Source organism: Diceros bicornis, chromosome 12 (genome assembly GCF_020826845.1).
Source record: "Diceros bicornis minor isolate mBicDic1 chromosome 12, mDicBic1.mat.cur, whole genome shotgun sequence".
Classification (NCBI taxonomy): domain Eukaryota; kingdom Metazoa; phylum Chordata; class Mammalia; order Perissodactyla; family Rhinocerotidae; genus Diceros; species Diceros bicornis.
The window spans coordinates 9,757,926-9,784,862 of record NC_080751.1 but is presented as its reverse complement, the minus strand read 5'-3'; the positions used below and the strand labels follow the sequence as shown (position 1 = coordinate 9,784,862).

The window sequence follows — 26,937 nt, the reverse complement described above, 5'->3', positions numbered from 1 at the left end:
ATTCTGAAAGCTCTAAAGAGCTGTGCAGCTTTAGAAAATTATTATTAAGACTATTGGACCAAAGTGTTTATTGTTTTTTTCCTCTAGTTCTAGAATCTTACACCCATTGGCAGTATTATATAATTTGGAGGAAAAAATATTCCCCAAAACTCGTGGGATTAGTTTTAAGGCAATATGCCATCAAATGAAAGAGTGTAGTTTAAACTGATTATACAAATATACGTTTCATAAAGGGAGATGCAGTAAAGGAGAGACAGTAAACAATGGTACAAATCAGGAAAGAATTTCCTAGTCAGAGGAGGTAAGAGCTAGTTTTTAAAGAATAACATGGACTGGACTTGCCCAAAGGGTATTAATGTATATTCAAGAGTTACAAACATTTGTTAATGCAAATTTCCACCATTGATGTGTGTAATTGTCATTAATTCAACATACTTTTTTATAAATTTAAAAGAATTTGTGAAAGAAATACCAAAGGTGATGTTTAAGAAATCATAGATAAATTATGCATAGAGAAAAAACTCCAGTTTTGCCATAATTTTCACAAAAGAGGAATATGCTCATTCTAGAAACGTGGATTGATAAGCCTAATTAAGATGCCTATTCAACAGATTTTTAAGCAGCAAATGTGTGAGTCCTTAAGAAAACACTGGTATCCTGCCAAGGTTTTCCTGAAAAATGACAGGAAAGAAATCAATTCAAATCAAAATTATTTCTCTTTTTACATTGGACTTTTAAAACATTGAATTCCACAAGTTATCACATCCCCCTGAATCATTCATTCATTCTAAAAATATTTGTTAAGGACCTACTCAATCCTGGGAACTGTTCTAATTGCTTGGAATATATTGATAAACGAAACTGATCCATCCCTGCCCTCATGGGGCTTACATCACTACAGTAGTTGATCCCCTGGCTCCCACCTTTGCCAGGGGCTCCCACTGTTTTTCTTGCTAGTCTTGCCTGGGACAGTGTCCTCGAAAGGAGATTGCACATGACACCAATACAGTGGTGAATGGGGAGGCAGATAATATTCATTTCCATTTCCTGCCCTGTTCATTTGGATTTTTTGCCATCACCGTGGACAGGCTTATCAGGCTTCACAGAAGTGCTGGCTTAACTGAAGAAAATTAGTGTCTAGGTTAGGAAAAACTTTAAAACTGTCTACTAAATATGGTTACTGTCTAAGTCAAAATGAAAAGTACCCAAAGAAAAGACCCCTCATCGATTTCCCCTTAGCCTTGCTTCACTGTCCCGACCCTCCAGGAGGAATAGTGCTTACTCATATGGTGTATGTATGAAGAAAAAAAGCTGCCTCTTCCTCTGGTTGGTACTTACAGTGGGGCTTAGAGAGCAGAATGAGGGCTGGATTTGACTCTGCTTGCTCCTCATCAGGCGTCGTTGTGTGGGGCACAACCTACCCCACCCTTGATTACAGACTTACCCTTTCTCCAGCAATGCACATTTCCAAATATGAGTTATACAATATGAAATAGTGCTCCAGGATACCAGCAGGACAGTCCATAATAACCTTTGGCCAGGCAGATTTAAAGCTGTCTAGAGCAGTGCTAGAAATCTGTTACCCAAAAATGTGCATGAATAGAAGATATGCATGAATAGAAAGAAGATGAATAGTTAACACTGTTGTACTGTACACTTAAAATGGTTAAGATGGTAGATTTTACGTTATGTGTTTTTTACTACGATTAAAAACACCTGTCCAGGGCAGATGTGGTCCTTCCTCATTGGAGAATTGCAGACATTCTTTTTATTGTCTCAGTTGTCTTGCTGATGTCAATTATATTAGACGTGTGCTGACTTCTCAATGACAAAATATGATTACCATACATAGCGCTGGCTCAACCCATAAGGAAAAAAAGAAATAACTTTCTAACTGCCCCCTTCCCCATCAATGTGCAGACAAGTGTGCATTCCATATATCTGTCAACACCCAGTCTTTCAGCCAGCTGAACTTTAAAACCACCACCTTTGGGGGTCTGATTACATTCATAGACACTGATTGTCATCTTCCAAGGTGTCTGTGCAGGGGAATGGGATAAAGTGGAGAGAAGGCTTTCATTATTCCAGTCATGGAAGCATGATGTGTCACTCATGACAATTAATAAACTCATTGAATTCTCTACTAGTGGGTCCTAGAACTTCTGGAACATTACTTACAGTTATTTTTTATATAAATTACAATGGATGTTCACCAACTAGCATATGCCCTTAGGAAGACAAGTGTTTAGGGCAAGATATTAAAAACCACAGGGAGGAGTTGAGGAATGGAGATATTTAGCTTGAAGAAAGAAGATGAATGAGAGCCTTGCTAGCATCTGCAAATACTTGAAGGACTATCATGGGAAAGCAGTGCAGAATTGTCCTGTTTTCGTTTAGACAGTAGATCTAGGACCAATGAATAGAAATATACACACGAGCTGGCAATATAGTTGGGAATACCAGAAGAAACAATTTTTAAGATGTGAAAGTCATTTCTATTTGTGTATGAGAACTACAGAGGGGGAAGTGAGAGTCACACACGAGATTACTGTTTTTGAGATAAGCCTTTTGGCACTATTTAAGAATTTTAACTATATAAGTGTTTTATTTTGATGAAAGTAAACATTAATTAGGGGAGGAAGAAACTTGCAGACTGCCTTGGGAATAAGTGAGCTTCCTGATTTAGGAAGATTCAGGTGGAGGTTTCCTTCCAACTCTTTTGCTCAGTTCTATTGTGCTTTTTTTAGCTTGTGCCAGTGTGAAGACACAGCAGAAGATGTGGCCCTTCTCTTGGTACTGTCTTCTCCAGCCAACTCGTGGCACCATGACCTCTGCATAGAGGTTCCTAAGAGAAGAGTGGTTCATGCTACTTGGTGAAGGCATGGCTGCACCATCCCAAGGAGGAGAGAGAAACAGCAGTGGCCAAGAGAAGCTACTGGGGGGTTTCCCAGGTGGCTGGCAGCTTGACCAGATGATTGCTAAGATTCCATGGGTCTGGGATATATAAACAGCAATGTCTCATATTCTATAATGTGTATTTATAGATATGACTGATTTCAGGACTGAACTGACCACTGTGGGTACACAGTAGGAGAAAATTAGGAGTAAATGTAGTCAAGGTGACCACAAGGTCAAGGTAAAAGTGAGAGTTGGTGAGGCAGTTGCAGAGTCAAAATTCGTGGCAAGGCAGGTATTTAGGAATAACAGTCCAGGAGGTGGGACCCACTTCAGAGATTATATAAGACTTAAAAGTGGCAAAGCCTAGAGAGTAAATATTGCTTCATGGACCTAAACTGGAAGCTACCTTCCATTCTAGAATACATGCACTGCTGGACCTGAGTCCAAAGAATTACATTATCTGGCCTGAGACCAAAGTCCTGAAGGTTGGAATGGGATTTTGGTACATCCATGAAGTCCAGGGTGCATGTGTGTATCCCTATTAGATGCCTTAGCTCTCTAAAGGCTGAGGTCATCTGGAATCTCTTGAGGGCTATTTGGCTTTAGAACTTCTGGATAATCTCGTGGGTCAAGTTTGATGCTTGGGGAATAATTTTGTCCACATAAAAGGAAAAAAAACAACAGATGTAACACCTGCTTGTAGTAATAGTATCTCCCTTGCCGATAACTACATGGCCTGGTTTATTCTCTGGCACAATGTTTATTGCTTCTCAGATGAAGTTAACATGGGCATTTATTGAGGTATCTGACCCAGCTTCATGATAGAAGAATTATGCCCTTTCTTAATAATAAAACCCAATAGAGATTAGAGGAATCCATATTCAGTATACTGTGGGTATATGAGAGAATTATAATATGCCTACCATAAAATTTGACACTATTAATAAATTAATTATCAATAAATTGGTTCATTAATTCTGAAAGTTTCAACTTTCCTCTGAGTCAAGTAGTTAACAGGGATAAAAAATGATTTGTCCCCACTTTCTCCTACTCTAGAATTCTTCCTGCCTTTATCCATTAGTTTGATGTAAAAAGAGAATGCATGTAATTCAGGCTGTGACTTAAAGATGAAGCCTCTGGGAATACATTGCACCTAAACATTAGACTTTGCTTCTACAGCAGACATATCTCTTTCCCCTCGGAAATTGCTTTTGTTGCCTTCTTTGTTGGTTTATAAAAAACAGATAAGTTAATCCATGCACATCTAAAGAGTAGCTATGATTATTATAATTTTAGTGATTATACTAATGTACCGCAAAAGTTTTTGTCTGAAACGTCTGATGCTTTCAATGGACAAGCAAGTAAATGGGCAATGAATTTTTAGGGCAACTTTCGCCTACTTCTTTTAACACTGTACAACACCTAAGGAAGGAAAGGCCAACTAGAATAGCATACCTACATGTGTTTTTTTTTTTTTTTTTAAATTTATTTTGATGAGGGAGATTGGCACTGAACTAACATCTGTTGCCAGTCTTCCTCCATTTGCTTGAGGCAGATTGCCCCTGAGCTAACATCTGGGCCAATCTTCCTCTGTTTTGTGTGTGGGACACTGCCACCAGCATGGCTTGATGAGCAGTGTGTAGATCCACACCTGGCATCCGAACCTGCGAACTTGGGCTGCCGAAGGGGAGCACGTGAACTTAACCACTACGCCACTGGGCTGGCCCCCCTTACATGTGTTTTATAATGAGAAAATCATCTATAAACTAACATGGAATTTAAGAGACAAAATATATAATTTAACCTCTCCTTGGTCCACAAAAGTGTGATTTATACCACATCATGCTTCTAGTTGGGGCCAAGATCTCAATCATTAAGCTCAGTTCATATATTTTGCAGTCTGGTACTTTCTCCATTCTGCATCTGGACACTTCTGTACTACATGTGAGCTTCAGGTAGTATGTCATGCCTGATTTGCCTTCCTGGTTAATAAATTGCTTGTGGGTAAGAATGGTATTTTCTATACACAAACACATGTATTTACTCCCTAAATGTTATCTGGTAAAAGAACTTTCTTTGTAATAATAGGTATTACATAATTAGTACTTATTATTTGCTAACAGAAAATATCAAAACTTTTTAATATAGTAGCTTTTATATTGAATATATCCAAATTTGGTTATATTCCCTCAAATGACAGAAAATTTTCATTTTACAAAAATATACTGTCACCATTGTATGTTCTAGTTTTCAAATAATATATTTGGATGTGCATGTGAAGCAATAACAACTTTGTTGCAGAGGTATTATGTAATATAGAGGAAAATGTTTTCTGTTTTGACAATAACACTATAAATACTGAAGATGAGCCCCAATTTAACTAAATCATAAAAAATGGAAACAGAGAGTTTATAATAATATTTTTTTAATATTTCATCACTTTTCAAATGGACTTTCTGCAGGGGTTTTTTACATTTGAGTTTGATGCAGTTTTCTAAAAAGTAAGTTACGTAAACATTTAGTAGGAGCCCGTGTAGTCATTTATTCATTCATGTAACTTATATTTTTTGAATACCCAGCATGAACCACACTTGCTGGGAGTTCCTGGGCACATAATGATGAGCACCATAGGCATGGGCTCATCACCAATAAGAAGGCAGAATATATTTAATATATTTAATAAGCCAGACATTAAAATGGGCCAGCCAAACGTGTGAGTGGGTGGGCTGGGCTGAATTTTATCATCTAAGGTGGAAGCCTTGGTTGGATTTGTTTTGTTGGAGGCTGGGGTGTGAGATAGGGATCATCATGCTCTCAAAAATGTGCATGGAGTTAACATAAACAGGCAATTAACTGAAGTGCTGACTGAGCATCTAGAGTGGTTAATAATTAGAGTATAGACGTCTTCTGCAATTATTCTGACTAGGTGTATCAACATGCAGTGGTACTTACAGATCTCAGGGATCATCTAACCTAATTCCCACAGCCTTTCCTGACCATCTGTCTCAATGAGACCAGAGCATGTTGTACATTTCCGTTATCTCACTAGCTAAGATTTGTATTACATATTTATTACATTTACGTCTTTAATGTCTTTCTCCCCTAATACTAGATTCTAATGCCGTGAGGACAGGCACAATGCCTATCTTGTTATCCTGGGTATACCTATTGCCCAGTATCCTGAATGGCAGATAGACATAGTAAGTGCTCAATAATATTTGTTGATGATGAAAAATGACTTGCTAAATTTAAACCTCCAGTTTGACTGATCATGATTATGTAGTTGAGAGTAATGTTATTTTGAATTGTGAGGCTGTTTTTTCCTCTTTGAACTTTAACATTTCTACAAAATTGGAACTGCCTTTTATTTTTATTTTGAAGGAGATTATATGATAGTATAAAGGTAAGTAAATATGATGAAGTAAGAAAGCCAAAGAATAAAATAGACGAACGGGATATAGTAACATTTATAAAGAACATTTTTTTTTTTAAGTTTTGCTTTGGTATTTCCATAAGAAAAGTTTTCTGCCAAAAAGACACTCAGAGTTAGATGAGTGTCTTACCCACTCCCTCAAGACGCACACAGTTTTCATCTCACTTGCTCTTTCACAAGTCCTATTGGGCTTGTAAAGATTGGATGGCTTTTTTTTCTTTTTAAACCAGATTTAGAGTAGAGTTCTTTTGAAACCCTACTGCTTTCTTTGGCAACACTTTCTCCTCTCTTGTGAAGGGAAGCTTTTTAGTTGCATCGTTTATCCAAAGGCATTTCTAAACATAGATTGCTTTTCCCCTACTGGCATCAGTGTAGCTGTTGAGAGTTAAAACAGGGGTGATATATTGTAAGAAGAGAAAATGAACTGGGGAGGAGATCAAGTATTGATATTTTATATACCAGATTAGAATTTTAATATCTTACTCATTGTTTGAATGACTTTATGATCTAAATATATGTAAATGTTGCCTACTAAATGAACTTCCAGCATCAGCTAAGTAGACAGCATAAATTGTTCCCAGAATACTACTGTGTCATGCAGTAAAAAGCTACTTTTTCGTGAGCTGCATCTAGATATACTCTGGTTCTATGCTGAAATCTGGGTCCGTTTATAATAGGAAGATACCTGGACTGGTTAAAAGGGGGAACGTATATGAGAACTGCAGGCCTGTCCAGTTTCTAGGTCAGTCATAATAGGAGCAGGGAGCATTCCTGGAGCATAATCCCTACCTTATGGGTTGTGGGCCTGAGTCTTACTGCTAAGGTATAGGACACCTTGTGTCCAGGAAATGAATAGTATTTTCCACTCCCTATTATATTGGTTCAATTTCTAGGACTTATATTTTGATTCATTTCCCCTGCCTCTTTTCTGTTGGTGCTGAAGGCCTTCTCTCTACTAAAGCCTAGGGACATGCGGCAGGAATCCCTGCTGAGCTTCTGGCTCTGTTATCTTTTGCTTGGATTAGAAAACCTGAATCCTGCCTCCAGATCCCTCAGCTACTGTCTGGATCCTGCCTCGAATGGACAGGTTGCTCTCACCCATCATGATGTCAGCACCAACTGCCTAGTTTAGAGCGGCAGCGACAGCCTGGAATTCCTCAACTACCATCCCAGCCCTGCGCTGCTGGATGTTACCTATGTTGATACTTGTGAAACTTGTGTCACCTGCCTAACATGAATGGCCTCTGAAGGCCCCAGCCTCTTTCACCAGTTGGCTTCTCCCGTCTCCTGCCCATTCTCTTCTCAGTTAACTCTGAGTTCTGTCTAGGGTGCCTGCTCACATTGTGGGAAGTGACACCTCTTGGGGTAAAAAGGCACCAGAAGGGGAGGCTAGAGACCCTACATTTGTGTTAGTGTTCAGTGCTCTATGAATCCTAGGAGATGTGCCCCTTAGCTTTCCTGCTTTAGTTCATGGCTCCTCTAGAAACCTTTGTGAGAACACGAGGCCTGTCTGCTTTTCTCAGGTGTTAAGGGGATGAAGTAGACTCAGTGTTGTTTACTGAAGATATTCATGTTCAATGGTAGCACCACTTTAAAGAAATAATGAGTTAGTCATGAGCAGAGTAGCTTGTCTGTGCAACACATCTACCCTGCGGTACCCACTACCTGGTCATGGTGCCGCTCTGACTGTCTGGCTTTCTTCTGCTATATGGCACAGATTTATAGCACATGTCAGCTAGAAGGGACTGTAGAAAAGCCTAGTCCAACACTCTTCTTGCACACATTTTATATTTTACTGAATTTAGATCCAGATAATGAGCTGCATAAAGTTTCATTGTAATTAGAAGTTGTGATTCCATTTGCATGATGTCTTTCATATTAACATGTCATAATACTCACTTTATATGAATTTTATGAGTTTACATCATAAAACAAAGCATCTCTGTCTAAATTGTCAAAATCCATTTTGCTATTCAAACATAAAATAAAGAATGATCAGGCTAGAGTCAGGTCTGGCTATAAACCTTGGCTGTGCTACTGATTTTTATATGACTTTAAGCAAGAATCCATCTGATGTTACTTTTCTTTGACATAAGATTGATATCATTCAGTATAGTTGTACAGATTAATTGAGAGAAAGCATCATGAGTACATAGCAGAAAGCTTTTACAGAACAAGTGCTCAAAGAATGTACTTTCCTTTCCTTACTGGCAGAAGGGCCAGTTGGTGGATATTTGTTTTATATTTTTCAAATATCCTAATGTTACTGAGAAACAGATAACATAAAATTTGGCCTTGGGTAAGGTCTGAGAGCTTTTCCTAGGATCTCATAACCTTACTTATTCAAGTCACTAAGACAATGTAATTATCTAATTACTATAAACGACTGTCTCCTGTCATCTCTTTTTTTGATCCTCCTTCACTTTTTTTCCTCTTTTAATTGTCAATGCAGTGTCTTATGAAACACCTTCCTCCCTTAGCACCTTGAAGATTCTCTCCTATTCTTTTCTACAAAATCTCTATGACTCAGATTTACCATAGATCAGTGATGGCCCCTCTTTCTCCTGTGCTGCCTGGGAGATGCTGTAGCAGTCCAGGAGGAAGGAGTTAAGACACAGTGAGTGAAGGATGAGAGGACCACTGATGTCGCTAGGATTGTGCATGTGAATTCAGCTGCCTGGGCATTTCTTTATGTGCCAGGTGACCTGTGGGTCTGCAGGTCTCTGAGTACAGAGGTGTGAGATTATGCTTGTTTGGGCTTAGGCACATAGACTGTATAAAATTTAGCCAGCAGTTTCCGGTTAGAAAAAATATATATATACACACATATAAATGTATATATATATGTATATATATTTATATATATATATAGTCCCTAATTTATACATGCACTACTCAAGAGCATATAAACAGTACTTTGAGTGATCCAAAATGGACTTGAATTTGTTGTGCCAGTGTGGTGATTTAATTGAACTTTTGGGACATCCTTAATGTCTACGGGTAGGGGAAGAAGGATGAGAAATGGAAGAATATGTTTTGCCCTTTTCCATCTGGAGTTTGATCCCACAAGATATTTATGGCCAGTTGATTTAAGTGGTTATAGTGCTAATGAGGCCACTCTTTTCTGATTTGATCCCTAGGCCAACTAAATGTATTGATTTTTCTAAAGAGTGAATCAGGAGAGAGAAGATACATTTTATCCTTGCTAAGAAAAACTATGAGAACAGTAAACCGTGTCGTGTTTTATGTCTTTTATATATGGAGTACATTTTATTACTCTTGTCCCCTATGCTAATATTAAAGTAATCTGAAAAAAGTTAAATTAAAAAAGTGGTGGTTAGAACAAGTAGAACAATATGTAAGACTTCAGACCACATATTATGTTTTGAGTTTGTGATTGTGGATTAAAAAAAAATTCCTTAGCTATAAAAAGTGAGACAGTTTTAAATAGTCTAATTAGGCAATCAGTTGTGTTGCTTATCTACATTCACAAAGAGCAAATGGAAAACCGGAAGTAACTACGTGTTGCTTAATTAGTCCAATTAAACACCTGGGTAAGACTTCCTGGCTCAGCAGAGCCCCTGCTTCTCAAAATCACTAGCACATTGCTAAAAATATAATTTTTTGAAGTGTAAATATTTAATTTTAAAAATTGTTCAACTATTCTTTACACTCTATGAAAAAGTATGGAAAATACATATGAATTATGCATTGCTTATAACAAAAAATTGGACTTTGTGATTAAGCTCATTTAATGGTACTATACAGGTATATTCAGTTTAGAAGTTTATAAAAACATATTATAAAAAAAAAATAAGGGGTATATCTAAAGAAAATTATGAGGAATTTTATAAAATACTTGGGTAAAGGCCTGGAGTGGTCCCATTGAGATGAGCATGGCTGCCCACAAGCCCCACAATAGCTTCAGGTAAGCCACCTAAATTACTTTGAAAGATCCCCAAAAAGGAGATTTCTGATATTCCTTTGTTCACCTCTCTAAATTTTGACATCATAAAATTTATTGTTAAACTAATATTGTCCCATTTATTTAGTCTATCTCAGTGGATACAGAGAATAGATTTCAGATATTTATATATAAAACCTACCATCATGAACCACGAGTTAAGAACTTTATTTTATCATCATATGGAATGTATGAGTTTGAAGTAACAGGGATAATTTTCAATTTAGATCTGAAAAAAAATGAGGCCCAAAGAGATTAATTGACCTCAGTATTACAAAGCTAATAAGTGGCTGGTCTGGGGCTCAAGGTCAAGTATTCTGACCTCATGTCCAGGACTCTTTCTTCTCACAATTGTGTGTTCACTATTATTTTTTGGAGTATATCCTCTGTGACAGAGCTAAGTGCCTTAAATAAGCTGTCATCTGTAAACCTCATAGCATCTCTATGAGGTATATGTTATTACCCTCATTTTTCAGAATAGGAGACTGAGTCTTAGATTTAGTGATTTCTCACTCAGAGAAGAAATGACAGTCTCCAAAGCCTGTATTCTTTCCGCTACCCCATGCCACTGCCTCGTCCTGACACTTCCCTCTGCAATATTGCTGCAGTACTGATCATCGAGACCTGTTTTGCAATTTCAAAAATGCTAATACAGTTTTTAAAGAGAAATGATATCCTAAATTAGAAAATGAGCTGCTTTCTTTTTTTTTCGCATTGGCCAAATAAAGGTTCACAAGAAGAATCTTGACAAGATAATTACAACCTGCTCATTTACTCCTTTACTTCATCAGCGATTCCCTAAAACCTTGAAGCCTTTGGAAAGTGATGCTTAAGGAATGCAGCTAGACAATACGGCAGTGCATTCAATTGGAAGGCTGGCATTCTACCCGTAAAGAGATGACCCCACAATAAAATGTCAATGTGGTCTTTTTTCAAGTCATTGGCATTTTACCAGCAATTTGTAGTTTAATGGGAGAATAATAATGTACACTTACATATCAAAATCAGAAAATGTCAGTAGATGATATAATTACTTTGAAACACAAGGGGACATTTTAAAAAGGAGTATGTCATGCATACTGTAATGAAATTGCATAGCATATCAGTTTTCTTGCTATAAAATACAGTTGATTTTGGTTTTAGAAATTTGTATTGTATATAAAATGAGGCAAATACTTGTCAAGCATTATCTTAGGGGAATAAACTGCAAGTGTCAGACAAATTAAAACCTGAATTATTCTTCTTCAGTGGGCTTTATGACCTCTGGTAGGCAAATTTTTCAGTACTTTGGTGTCCTTATCTAAGTAAGAGGGATACTATTTTCATCCTTTCATTCTCACATACATGTGCTATATGTGTATAATAAGCTCGGCATATCTAGAGAGCCCTGATCATTTAGGGTTCTATTAAGGAAAGAGCAAGGTGGCGTTATAATCATGATGTGTTTTCATTCTAGAGTAGAAACTAATCAACAACAGAAAGGATGAGACTTTGGTGGGATTATTTTGCTTTTTGTTTTTGGGAGAAACTGTTTTTAAATATGCTGGTGGGGAAACATAATTATTCCTAGAACTCAGTAGATTTTGTGTGAAATGTATCCCCCTATGGCTTGCGTGTATTGTTCCCTTTATATGAGACTACTAATGTTGGTTCTGTTCCAAGAAATTCTAAAGGCTTATATATCTTTTCATTTTAGTATTAATTCCAGCTATTATATTTTTGAGTTTACCAAGAATCTAAAGCTCCTTACTGGTACTTCCAAAAGGTAGCTTAAAATTTATATTTTAAATATGTCATAGTCACCAGGATCTGGAATTTGACATAGTATTTTGAAAATATGTCATATGACAAAACCATAAAAGTCAAGGTAGCATGCTGGGAATTGTAGCTTCTGTTTTCTTTTCTGTGTGTGTGTGTGTGTGTGTGTGTGTGTGTGTGTGTGTGTGTTCCTTCCACACACATAGGAAGAGAGAGAGAGACAGAGAAAGGATAAATTTAATGGCTACTACAAAAAGTTTGAGAAAATGAGCAAATCATTTTTATTTTGTAAGATGAGGTTTATATCCCTACCTTTCTATTGGAGAAATTTCTTTAAATATATTTAAGATATTAGGTAACAATAAAGAAATTATGGCCATGTATTATTGCTTCTGAGGAACGTGATCGTTTGATTCTCCTCTGTTTTTATTTATATATATATATATATTTTTTTTTGTGAGGAAGATCAGCCCTGAGCTACCATCCATGGTAATCCTCCTCTTTTTGCTGAGGAAGACCGGCTCTGAGCTAACATCTATTGTCAATCCTCCTCCTTTTTTTTCCCCAAGGCCCCAGGAGATAGTTGTATGTCATAGTTGCACATCCTTCTAGTTGCTGTATGTGGGACGCAGCCTCAGCATGGCCGGAGAAACGGTGCCTCGGTGCGCGCCCGGGATCCGAACCCCGGGCCGCCAGTAGCAGAGCGCGCGCCCTTAACCGCTAAGCCACGGGGCCTGATTCTCCTCTGTTTTATTGTTAACTTAACATCAGCATGATTTACACTAAAATGTCCTAGTTGACATTGGAATTTGGGTTTTTCATTTTTTTTAGGTTATTGCAAGATTTCTTTGTTTTGGCATTTGTTACTTTTGAAAGTTTTCTCTACCCAATATACTTAATAGGAACAAATAGGAACAAATATTAACTTTAGCAAATGAAATAAGAATAGGCATAGCATAGAGATGAAGTAATCGAATCATCTGTGTTGCAACTATGGTTTCGTTGATGCTTTAAGATTTGCTTATTAGAAGTATTGTCTCCGGGAGCCCTGTTATCTCTCTTGTCATCTCCAATGTTTGCTGAATGTGGTTGATATGTTTTTGAATAACTTTTTCTGATTCCTCAAATGTGTTTAATGTGTTTTTCTGTACCCAGTGCTCAAGTTGATTGATACTCTCCAAAACACCCCTAACTCAGGTTTCAGTGACAGTGGGAGATGTATTAGTTTGTGTCTAACCACCAGACCTGTCTGTGCTGGACTGTTGTATGTTCAGTTATACTTTGGATTTTACTTATCATTTTGGTCTAAAGGAAGGGGATCATTTAAGTTGCTTGTGGGCGGACAGAAATAGAACGTGCATGGTTGGCGGGAGCTTGGTAAGGATTTTAATAGGTGGAAAATCTGGCTGGTACTCAGTGAGGTGCATTGAAGCAGGAAGTATTGAGGGAAATATTCTGAGATTTGCGATATCTTCAAGCATATGATAATAATTCCTTAAAGTGCTTTCAAATTGAAAAGGCGGTGGAAAAATATTTATCCTGTAACTTTATTCTGTTGCTATATTCAACACCAAATGCAGTTCATCTCTTTAGGAGCTAAAAGAAAGATTCACATGAAGTTTTTCCAAGTAGCAGATATCATATCTGTCTACTTCTTAAGGCAGGTCAGAGTAAAAGGTTATAAAGTCCACAAGGAATGTTTAAGAAGAGTCTGTGTAAACATGTCGGGCTACATAGCTAATGATTGTATGTATGTATATCTATAGACTTATTTAACAATATCTATGCTAATTTCACACTTTACTAAAGGCACTAACTGGCTCCTTGAAATTTCATATTTAATAATTCATAGATTCAGTAGTTGGATCTTAACCTGAAGAAAAAATTTGTAATCTGACTTGAAAAATAAATTTAATGTGATGTTAATTTCCATGTTGTTTGTTTTCTGCTGTGAGTGGAATCAGGTTATTCCGAGGTCATTGAAATGGTATGAAGAGAGTGACTTCCCAAAACTGTGTAAGAACAAGGGCTTGGCTCTTGTACGCTTTCTCATATGGAAAATGGAAACTTGTATCCAGCAATTCATAGAAAGAAGTATGTAAAAAGCTGCATAAAAAGTGAGAGACTGGCACCCAAAGCTTTATCTACCAAATATTATAATAGAAACGGCATAATAGTAACCTAACACAGTTAAAAAAAAGTTTGTGTGTGTATGTATATTTTTTATATGTAATATATAAAAAAATATATATTTAGTGTGTGTTATTTATTTTTCTAAATAACCATGCATTCCCAAACTAATATATTACATGCATTATAAAATATACATATTTTGTGAAGAAAAGGGAACCCTTGTGCATTGTTGGTAGGAGTGTAAATTGGTGCAGCCACTATGAAAAACAGTGTGGACGTTCCTCAAAAAATTAAAAATAGAACTACCATATGAGCCAGCAATTCCTCTTCTGGGTATTTATCCAAAGGAAATGAAAACACTAATTTAAAAAGATATCTGCATCCCCATGTTCACTGAAGTATTGTTTACGATAGACAAAACATGGAAATAACCCAAGTGTCCATGCATGGATAAATCAATAAAGAAAATGTGGTATAACACACTATGCAGCCATAAAAAAAGAATGAAATCTTGCTATTTGTAACAACATGGATGGAACTTGAGGGCATTAAGCTAAGTGAAATAAGTCAGACAGAGAAAGACAAATACCATATGATCTTACTTATATGTGGAATCTAAAAAACAAAATAAAAAAACGACCTCATAGATTCAGAGAACAGATTGGTGGTTGCTAGAGGTGGGGGGTAGGCGATGAGCAAAATGGGTGAAGATGGTCAAAATGTGCAGATTTCCAATTTATAACATAAATAAGTTCTGGGCTGTAATGTACAGGATGGTGACTATAGTTAGTAATACTGTATTGTATGTTTGAAAGTCACTAAGAATAAATCTTAAAAGTTCTCATCACAAGAAAAACAATTTATAACTGTATGGTGATGGATATTAACTAGACTTATTGTAGTGAGCATTTTGCAGTATATACATATATCAAATAATTATGTTGTACTGATGAAACTAATATGATGTATGTCAGTTATATCTCAATTAAAAATGCATAAATATAGACATTTAAAAACTTATATAAACTTTTAAAAACATTTATTAACTATAAATAATACAATGATGTAGTTAATAGCTGCTACAAGAAGTAAACCTCAAAATCTCAGAGGCTTAACATTATAGAAGTTTTCTTCTCCTTACATAATATCCAAATGGGTCTTTCTGATCCATGGGTCACTTTTCTCCAAGGGAAAATTTAGGGACTTTGGCTACTTCCAACTTGTGGCTTCATCATCTACAATGCCTAGCTTCTACATTTGTCAGCTTGGGGTAAAAAACATGGTGGAGGATTTTAATAGACCAGGTTGAGAAGAGCACACATCACTGATGCTCACATTCTATTGGCTAAAATTCAGTCAATTGACCGCATCAACTCCAAGGGAGGCTGAAAATGCATTCTTGCCTTGTGACCAGAGGAAAAAGAAGTGGCTTTGACAGCACCAAGCTGTCTTTTCCATTAACAATAATAAAAGTAGTAAATAAACTTAGTTTTCACGAAAAGTAAATAAATATATAATGCATAACTAAAATGGCTAAATTTTCTGTATGCATAACCTTTTTCAAGTTTTGAAATCATAATTGTTTTAGGCCATCATCAACTAATATCTCAAGGAGACTGGGGTGAGATTCATTGTTAGTAATAGCGGATGTAAATACGTATTTCAGTTTCTCAGCTCTGAATAGATTGTCTGCTTTTCAGCCTCGTAATGTAGCTGACAAAGATCTTGTATTAAGAGTAGGGGGAGGGTCAGCTCTGTACTTTTTTATATTTCACTTGGGCTTGCATTTTTAGTACTATCTTCAAGCTCTAGTTTCTTTGTAGGCGTCTTTGTAAGTTTCTGGTCTATTTTGTGAGGGTGTGTGTGTGCACACATGCATGTGAGTGTTTGAAAAATCAGTTAATATTAATCCTTAGATCTATTTAACCAGGTAAACATTAAGGTGTAAGAGCACCACTGCCAATTCCTTGGATTGGTGGGCCCCCACCCTGTCTGGCTTAATTTCTTTTTTCATAGTTTTAGAGAAAAAACGATATAGAGTTCTGATATTTTTCCTGCATCCCACAGATTGTCTATTACTTCCGTAGAGTGTGTGCACCCTGTGTTGGAGTCTACTAATCTTAAAGAAGGAAAATGTTGAACCAAGTGCCCTGTAAATCAAAGACTGCAATAAAAAGACTTGATGAATTTGGGGGAAATGGAAGTTTTGGTCAGCTGAATCTAGCATAGTGTTGATTGGAAAAAACTTTTTGTTTATTGTGATTTTAGATTTGTTTCTACTCTTTCTTGGAACAGTCTAGTTTTATTTTGTTTCGTTTTATTTTAACCTTAGCAGATGAAAAACTGAATCATGAACATAGTTTATTCATCCTTTAATTTTTAGGGACATTCAAAACAGCATGGGATTTCCTCAGATAGGCACTGATAGTTAAAACATTTAGGATTTTTAAAAACAGAAACTCCTTCTTACTCATTTAAAATCCCCAATTCTAAGCAATTCTCCTTCAGTGAATGTCTGGTATTGCATCAGTGTCTTAGTTTTGAGTGTCATTTTTTATTGTTGTAAGTGTAGATGTTAAAAGTTGTGCAGATTCTAGGAAAATCTAGGTTGTTTGTCAGTAGAGCTTTTAAACACATTCGTTTCTTATGATTGTTTGATTTACCATTTTTGTCAAATCTAAGATGCCATCAATTATGAGGTATATTTTAAGCACCTCTAAGAAAAAAATAAACTACTATCAAATATATCTTTTAAATGACATAGATTGTAGGATTCATCCTTGTTTTGGATATGTAAAAGTATGGAAAAAACACGTATCTTAGAATTGACAGAATACAATATATCCTACTGTCTTCCAGCAAAGGTTTAAGGACACAGCTAAAGGATACATAAAGTACTGGAACATTAACACACCTCAAGGGAAAGTTGTTTAAAAAAAGGCAAGATGAATGTAAGTACAGATAAGGAACAAAGATTAAGATTAATACAGTAATAATAATCATCGAATCATATGCCTTCTAGCAGAGACCACAAATTTGGGTTAAACTTTTTTGAAGTCAGTGCAAAAAGGAAACATTAATTTATTACACAATTTAATGTCCATAAGATAAAATAAAACCACTTTGTAAGGGAAGCTCCAATATTCTTGGTACTAAAATCATACAGCAATTTCTCTGTATAATGTGAATAATGATATCTTATCAATAACCTTAGAGTATACACAGTGAGCTTCCTAAAACTCTTTGTGGTAGTATCCCACCACTCAGGTAAGTGGTGTCACACGAGGCAGTAAAAACATTTCTACCAGTGTCCAGTATAATACCATTTCCGTCTTTGCTTGTCTGCTTTAACTTAGACTGGGCGGGATTTTATAACAGGTGGAGAGAGAGGTGGACTGACCGTCCTTCAAACAAACTAAATGCTGTTTCTCTTAGGCAAGCTTTTGGATGGCAGTGAATCTAGAGCTATGAGGAATGGAGCTCCTCTATGCTGCTACTTAAATGTGAAACAGCATGCCGTAATAGACAATGGAAAAAATGATAGTTTAACATCCTCTAAGGAAAACTGAGTTTCTTCTGAAGAATATGTGCCTAAAGAGAAGGCCGCTCTGCTTCATCCTGGCTTACAGACACTACTGAGATAACTTCCTAGGAAATAAGTTTGAAACACTTTTCACCTACAAGATTAATGGATGATCCAGGGCCCATTTGTTCTACTCCATAAATTGCAGCCACAGAAACTTTAGATTAGAAAACATTTTAATATAGGTATAGCTGACTATTCATCTTGACCATAAAAATACCTCAACACCTAATCATAGAATGTCTGTTTTGGGGTTAATTTCTGAATTCTACTTTCTGGTGTTATAGTCTTGAAGATAGATTATTTGGGAAATGTATCCCAAAGCAACTGAGTAAGAAGGCTTGCCTTGTGGCCTGTTTTTAACACTTGAAGGTGAGTCTACAAAAAATAATAACTTAATAGGCTTAATATATATAAGCCTACATATAGGCTTTCTTTATAGCAATAAATAACTAGGAGCAGTTCAGGTCTATTTTAGATTAAATAATAAAACCATATCTTCAAACTTAAAGAATGCTTGCTTCCAGATCTCAGGATCAGTGGACATGCATCTGAATTCTATGTGGTTAATATCAGATAATGAGGAGGAAATTTCAAAGACAACAGAATAATTCTATGTTAATTCCTCTATAAATGACTAATGCATCATTAAAAGATTATCATTTCTGATTCTGACTTTTGAAGTTGTAGAAGCATGAATAACTGTGGTTTTTATGATTTACTTCTTTTTGTCTAAAATGGAGTGTGGAGTTGTGTTTGGAAAGAAAGATCATTTCAACAAGATATTCCAGTGCACTAGTTTCTATGACATGGAAGTCTTCCTTTAGTTATGAGTGAAGCTACAGTAGGTCTGTATTATCACCTCCTTTTTCTCCAGAACTAGTCTAAGCCTGCTGGTCTCCTTTCTCTCCAATGTGCACAATGTAAGTACACCTTAAATGTCATGGAGATTCTGCACTAGGAACTAACTTCTAATAGAATATACCACGAGGGGAGCATATATCTTTTCATATATTTTGCAAGGAAAAGCACAAGCCATGTTTATGCTAACTGTATAATTGCTAAATGAATAAATCAGGTTATCAAGGAATAATTCAAGGAAAACATGATTTATTCACTATTTGGCAGTTGTTTTTTAACTTGGCAGTTCTTAAAACCTGACTTTAGATTTCCCCTAGAGGCTTCATGTTATCAAATATATTACCATTTTAGCAGTTGAACTCCCTCCTATGTTGTTAGATCCGTTTTCCTCTTTTAGGAATTTTTCATTTATCTTCAGTTGCTCCTGGAATAAATAACTTGTTTTTGATAATTTAGTTTTCAAAAATATTCACCTCACAAAGCTCTTGCTTCTTTGCAGTAATCAAAGCCTTCTCTTATGTTAGCTGAGTAACTATAACGAATGAAATACTTCAGAGCAACGCAGCAGTAAAATTTACAAAGACTTACTACTCACATCTGCAACTTTGTAGGAATCTAGCAAAACCGTGCCTGAGTTATCATTTTTATTCTTAGCTCTTAGTTCTCTTTTATTGGTTTTCTGAAGAGCTCAAATAATTTGTTGATGCATAGCATTCACATCTTACTTTTCCAAGTTCCTTATGACTGCCTAATAAAGAAGATTGCCTTCCAACCAAGAGTCGATTGATCAATTTGTCAACAAGTTGTTTTTGAGGATTCATGATATGTCATGCCACATAAAAGAAGACGAAGAGTTTACCTGTTAGAAGTCATTGCTCTAGCTCTCTCACTTTCTTTTGCTTCAGTTGGATTGCTATTTCTGAAAGTAAAGTTCATAATAGACATATACCATAATTTTATGTGATGAATGCAGAATGCCGTAGCTCAGACCTACCTGAGCAGAAGCACTAAGAGATCTAGAAATTTGCCTTCTAACAGGCATCTAGGTGATTCTTAGGTATGATGAAAATCTGAGAATCATTGTCGTAGAATTTAGTGCTTCTCAGAATTTAATTTGCATGTGAATTACCTAGGGATCTTGTTAAAATTCAGATTCTCTTTTAGTAGGTCTGGAGTGGGACCTGAGGTTCTACATTTCTAAGAAGCCCCAGGTGACAATGATGTGCCCAGAGCTCACTTTCAATTGACTGCCTTGTGGGAAGGCTTAGACAAACTATACTGTTGCTTGTTCTGGGCCAGTGTGACAGAGTTGCCAAGACAAAGTGCCTTGGTGCCCTCACTATTGCTTATTGTTTTGAAAAAAGAAGTATTCCATGTCTGTTGAGCTTTTAGATCCTGGAAGCAGAGAACTGATGAAGCAGAAAAGACATGGTCAGATAAACAAATTGTCTTACAGTAAAACACGCTGCAAAAAAAAGAAAAGAATGAAATGGTACTGGCCATTGCATTACTGCTATTGGAATGGCAGGAATGGACGGTCTACTTTTAGGACATTAGATGATGAGTAGTGTATACCAGCCTGGCTATCACAGTTTTATACTCAGATCACACCATTAACATATCTAAAAACAATGCTGCCCATCCTCTGGCTGTTGCTGAGGTCTTCTGTTGGCCAGGGTCCATTGGGACCATCATTATATCAAGGTCCTAGGACCCTTGACCGCTTACACTCTTATCTATAAGCTGCAGGATTTCTTCTCTTCTTTAGGCAGGGACATTGAAGAAATATTTGAGGTAGAGTTGGAGAAACATTGAGTATCCTTCTACGCTAAGGTTGAGGAGCCTACAGAGAGAATCCTGTTGAAGATTGAGAGAGAAGTTGGCATAGCTAATGAAACAGGGTTCTGGAGGATGTGATCAGATGCTCAGTTAAAGAGGTGGTGGTAGCAGCTTGCCTTTCCTGGCATAGGAAGGAGGAAGAAAAGATGGGCACAGAGAGGAGTAAGTTTGATGATAGATAATGTCCTTTTTAAAGCTACAGAAGTTTGGAGAAGATTTTTGCTGAGAGAATTAGCCAGGAGATATTTTCAGGGGAAAAGTGAATTGAGTCAATAGCGTTTAATGTGGCAGAACAGTATAATAGATAAAAGTAATTCATTTTGGCAACTTATTAATTACTTTAGTGAGAGATCAATTTAAGAGGACTCTGCTACAGGAGATATGGGGATAAAAGCAAAATTTAGTGGGTTGAGAAGTGAATGGCCTACCCCAGACCTGGTGTCAGTCTGTATATCAAACCTTAGGCATAGATACCTGCAGCCTCCAGAGGTCATTGGTATGTCTCTCTATTATTTAGATCATCTTTTATGTTCTTCATTAAAATTTTTATCATTTTCTCCATATAACGTTCTATATTTTATGTTATGGTTATCTCTGACAATATCAATTTATGGTTATTGTGAATAGGATATTTAAAACTAGATTTTTCATTGGTTACTGCTGTTCTATTAGATTTTTATTGTTTGTCTGTATTTAGCCACCTTGCTCTTCACACTTATAGTAATTCTAATAGTTTGTCTTTTATTGTTTTGATTTTCTTGATACAGTCATATTTTCTATAAGTAATGACATAATTTAGTGTCTACCTTTCTAATATTATGTCTCTTCTGTCTTTTTCTTATCTAATTTGTTGACTTTGTCCTCCAATAAAACACTGAATAGCAATGGGGAGAGTTGATAATTATTTCTTTATTCTAAACTGATTAAGACATGAGCATTAATGGAGCCCCATCATTTTCCTTCTATTCTCTTTTTCATCCCTTCATGATCTTCCACCTATGAGTAAATGAGAACTTTTACTGAAAGAGGACTGAATTGATTTGCTTCATTTGAAAGTAATCACATTTTTCTTAAGGAACTTCCTGGTAATGTTCCATGTTTATTGTTTTCCACATAACTGACTCTTTAACTGACTTGTTATTATGAGCATTACCTAAACTGTGCTTAATACAGTAATGCACCATGAGAATACAAAAGAGTTGAAATTAGTTTGCCTTTGCAGAAAATGAACTCACAATATAGTCATTTAGCTATTTTGGTAGCTCACTATCAGCTTCCACTCCCCAAAACTGTCAATATGCCTAAAGTTAAAAGCTCCCTCCCCACTCTATTTTTTCTAATTTGAGTGCTAAAAAATCAGATCACAAAACTTCTCAGATTTATGTATAAAATGAGAATAAATCAGATATCAGTGACAATAGGAATATTTTCCTTTGATAAAGAGCCTTACCTAAATCAAGATTTTTGATATGTGTGCTGTGTTTGCATAGGGGGCTTATGTGCTTGTTTCCAGGTATTGGCTGTTTGGGGGAGTGGGGGTTCCTGGAAGAACACTGTGTTAATTAATGTGTGAGAGTAAATCCTCATTAAGGAGAGCACTCTCGTAACTCAGGAAAGCAACCTTTGTGACAGGCTGTCTTTCTTCTGATATCTGCCTTATTGTGGGTAGAACTGAAAGGACTATCTATAATGTGTTACTGACTGCATACACTTTTTACAGCTAACTACCATTATCTGACAGCCTTATTCTTAATGATCTTACCTTTCTTTTTGTGTCTAGTGTTGTACTTAAATGTCCTTGGAGAATCCTTCTTTAATTCACCATATCTGATTATTTAGCAATCAAATGACAGCTGAATACAATGGCTCCCAACACTGCATTAACCCCTTCTTAACTCTTGGTTCTACCTGTATTCATCATCTTAGTTCATATTTATTCAGTACTTTTTTCTTCTGATGTTATCTCCTGCCTCATAAACTGGACATTAATTGTAACTTTGACTAATCACTTTGCTTGCTCTTGGATTTGGAGTAAACAGCAGGAACTACAGCATTTGGAACTTTTCTGTGCACTAACTTTCTTGATAACCCCCAATAAAATCTTTAGTCTGCTAACCAGGACTTATGTCAATGAAAATAAACCACAGCGCCCACATTCTTAAGAAGCTGATAAAAAATACAGAGGTAAAGATGACTAGCAACTTCTGCTGAACAGAATATGAAATAGTTACATTCATTTCCCTCCCCAAATTCTCACTGGTAGAAAATAAAGGTTCAGAAGTCTATAAGGGACAACTGATATTGTCTTTGTTAGCAGATTAAATAGCTCTAGATATAGTGCTCAAAGAAGTTTGGCAGCTGAGATATGTATTCAAATTATGATACTTAGAAAAAAAGTGATAATGCAAATCTAATTTCAATTCTGGGAATTTTAGCTGGTTAACCAAATGTTGAGACTGAATCATTCAGTTCCCTCAGATCAAATTTACCATTTTGTTTTAATAAGATGAAATCAGAAATGGCAAAAATCTTCAACAGTCCTTGGTAAGTGACACGTAAGTAATGAATATTGATGGTCCACTGTTTTTTAACTGCTCATTCATCTCGGTGCTGACTTTCGGGCTCAGGACTGGCTATTGGTTCTCCTAACTCAGGGCTCAAAGGCAATTCCACATTTTATTTTATTTCCTTTCCTTTTCTCCCTGAAGCTGATTACTCCAACCAGCACTGTACTTGTCAGTCTGTGAAAGCACAACCTCCGGTGAACTGGAAACGTGGAGCTACTGACAAGTCTGCTCTTCCTACCTTTGCACATGCCTTTTTTTTTCCGAACATGAAATAAATGGCTGTTAGTTTATATGCTTATTCATATAATTCTACATTTTCCTTAAGATGAGGCTATATGATGTCCACTAATGATTTAATAAGCAAGGGATACTTAAAAATTATGAGATGATAATATGTTATCATTACTCTGTAAAACACTAACGTACAGAGTAATTTTATACTTGGTCTTTTATTTAAGGTGACGACCCTTGTCAACACAAGCAACAAAGGCCCCTCTGGTAAAAAGAAAGGGAGGTCAAAGAAAGCCCATGTACTGGCTGCGTCTGTAGAGCAAGCCACTCAGAACTTCCTGGAAAAGGGTGAACAGATCGCTAAGGAGAGTCAAGATCTCAAAGAAGAATTGGTTGCTGCCGTAGAGGATGTGCGTAAACAAGGTAGGCAGAAGAATACTGTTCAAGAAGGATGTATAGTGATGTGCAAATAATGGATTTTTCTCTAGAATGAATGCACATTTGCTCAAAGGAGTAGTCTTTTTTTGTTGTTGTTTCTGTCTACACTTGTCATTTTTAATATTTGCTGGAATTAGGTGAATAGACAAATAGAGATGTTTTTGTTGTGGCAGTAAAGCGTGGCTACAAACACTCCATGTCTTCTGTTACTTCAAAATCTTCAAGTTGTTTTCTCTTGGCGGATAAAAATAGACTCTTGTGTCAAACTTAGGCTTTTAGGGAGGATAGGATGAGAATACTTCATTCTTAGAGAGTTGCTGAAAACCTAGGATTTTAAGGATGAAGGGAGGAGAAGAATGTAATAAAATTATTGTTGCTGTGTATGTTCCCCAAATTTATATTTTCAGTTCACAACTTTCCTTCAAAATCTATCTAGCTGTACAACTACCTATCGATTGATTAGTCAATTATATTGCTACCTAGTTAGCTATAATGCTTTTTATTCAGCATATTTAAAATTTTTTAAATATAGTAAAATACACGTAACATAAAATATATCATCTTAACCATTTTTAAGTTTACTGTTCAGTAAGACATCTTAACCATTTTTAAGTATTCTATTCAGTAAGATAAAGTATATTCACATTGTTGAGTAGCCAATCTCTAGAACTTCGTCTTGCAAAACTGAAACTCTATACCTGTTAAACAACAACTCCCTGTTTCCACCTCCCTCAGCCCCTGGCAACCACTATTCTACTTTCTTTCTCTATGACTTTACTACTCTACATACCTCATATAAGTGGAATCATACAGCATTTGTCTTTTTGTGACTGGCTTATTTCGCTGAGCATAATGTCCTCAAGCTTCATTGGTGGTGTAGCATGTGTCAAAATGTCCTTTCTTTTTAGGGCTAAATAATATTCTGTTTTGTATATGTATACCACATTTGCTTTATCCATTCATCCATTGATGGACATTTGTGTTCCTTCTACCTTTTGGCTTGTTAATAATTCTGCTATGAACATGAGTATACAAATCTCTCTTCATGACCCTGCTTTCAATTCTTTTGGACATATGCTCAGAGATAGTATCGCTGGATCATATGATAATTCTATTTTTAATTTTTTTAGGAACCTCCATATTGTTTTCCAGAGCAGCTGAACCATTTTACACTTTCACTAACAGTGCTCAAGGGTTCTAATTTCTCCGCATCCTTGCCAACACTTGTTATTTTCTGTTGGGTTTTTTTCTTTTTTTGTAATAGTCATCATAATGGGTGTGAGGTGATATCTCATTGTAGTTTTGATTTGCATTTCTCTAGTGGTTAATTATACTGAGCATCTTTTCCTATGCTTTTGGCCATATTTATATCTTCTTTGGAGAAATGTCTATTCAAGTCCTTTGCTTATTTTTAAATCAGGTTATTTATTTATTGTTGTTGTTGTTACTGAATTGTAAGAATTCTTTGTATATTCTGGATATTAACCCCTTATCAGATATTGTTTTGGAAATATTTACTCCCATTCTTTATGTTACCTTTACACTCTGTTAATTGTGTCTTTTGACACAAAGAAGTTTTTAATTTTGATGTAGTCGTGTTAAGCAACTTTAGTTGAAAATTCTAAGGCACCATGAAATCATGACAGAAACCTACCCCCCAGCCTGACCTCCATCCTGCATTTCCTGTCTCAGTGAATGCCATACATATATATCCAGTTACACTTGCATAAATCTTGGTATCATATTTATTTCCTTCTCCTTCCAAATACAATCTATTACAAAGTCCCATAGATTTTAACTCCTAAATATCTCTTAAGTGAACCAATTCCTGTTGCACTTATTCAAGAGCACCATGTTTTACCTACCCCAGGACCTTTATAGATACTCTCTCCTTTCACACAGTTAAGGATGACTCATTGTGCATATATCAGCTTAAAGAACACCTTCCCAGGAAACCTTCCCTGACACTCCTATCATACTTTTCCTTGGCACTTTCCACACCATAATTTAATATTTGTGAGGTGACTTGATTGATAGCTTTCATCTCTGCCACACTATAAATTAATGAAGGTAGAGATCACACCATGTCTCTTTTGCTAATCATTGATTTGCAATGCCTAGCACTCATAAGACTTCAATAAATATTTGTTGAATGAATGAAGGAATAGATGAATGAATGTTCTATCCCAACTCTTCTTGCAAACCTACCAATTTTTAAATTCACAGAGGGTTATTTAGTCCCTGGAAATACCAACCATCTTCCCACACCAACAACCACCATTCTTTTTTTTTTTTCCTTTGGTGAGCAAGATTAGCCCTGAGCTAACATCTGTTGCCAATCCTCCTCTTTTTGCTGGGGAAGATTGGCCTTGAGCTAACATCTGTGCCCATCTTCCTCTATTTTATATGTGGGACGCCTGCCACAGCATGGCTTGATAAACAGTGCATAGGTACACACCCAGGATCTGAACCCACGAACCCTGGGCCACTGAAGCGGAGCATGCAAACTTAACCACTATGCCACCGGACCAGCCCCAACAACAACAATCATTCTTCGTACTCCCATCTTCTTCCCCCAATAGTTAATTTCATTTACATTATACTAATGTAAATTGTTACTTTAATTTGAGACATTAAAGTTTACGTTTCATCTAATGTGGACAGAGTGTATTTGTGTATGTATTTTAGCAATGTGAAACCTTCTAAGTATTCAAGTACTGTTGAAAACTGATATTCCTTCTGAATCGAAGATGGATACTTTTCTGTTTTCATGCATCTATAGCCTAGATAGTTTTTTTCATTTTTATTTTAGGTTAACTGACGTATAATAAATTGCACACATTTAAAATATACAATTTTATAAGTTTTGACAAATGTATACACTATGAAAGCATCACCACACTTGATAGTGAACCTATCCCAGGTGGAGAGGGTTTTGATTGATTAGTCCCTAGGCCGCTTTCTCCAATCATTTGTCGAATGGTGATACTTTTTCCCATTTAGTTTCCTCAGTAACCTCTTGGCTTTCTCTTATTTTTTCCTTGCAAGTTAGTTTTCACGCCTTCTGTAGAAATTATTTCACTTTTCTTGAAGCTTATATGAAATGGTGTTTTTGTGGATGCAATATAATAACCAACATAGTTCTTGACCAGACTCTCTTAGGGATATTAGAGTGAGAAATTTTAAAGATGCTAATTTGACAGCTTACAGTGGTTGCTTTTATAAAGCGTAT

At 36.2% G+C, this 26,937-nt stretch overlaps 1 protein-coding gene across 4 annotated transcripts in view; it reads left to right on the top strand.

Moving 5' to 3' along the window:
* CTNNA2 (catenin alpha 2) overlaps positions 1-26,937 on the top strand; it is a 1,068,899-nt gene that overhangs the window by 200,573 nt on the left and 841,389 nt on the right. For all 4 annotated transcript variants that reach the window (XM_058550823.1, XM_058550821.1, XM_058550822.1 and 1 more), the window contains one exon: positions 23,495-23,690. In XM_058550823.1, coding sequence (XP_058406806.1) covers positions 23,495-23,690 — 196 coding nt within the window. The remainder of the gene's footprint in view (positions 1-23,494; positions 23,691-26,937) is intronic.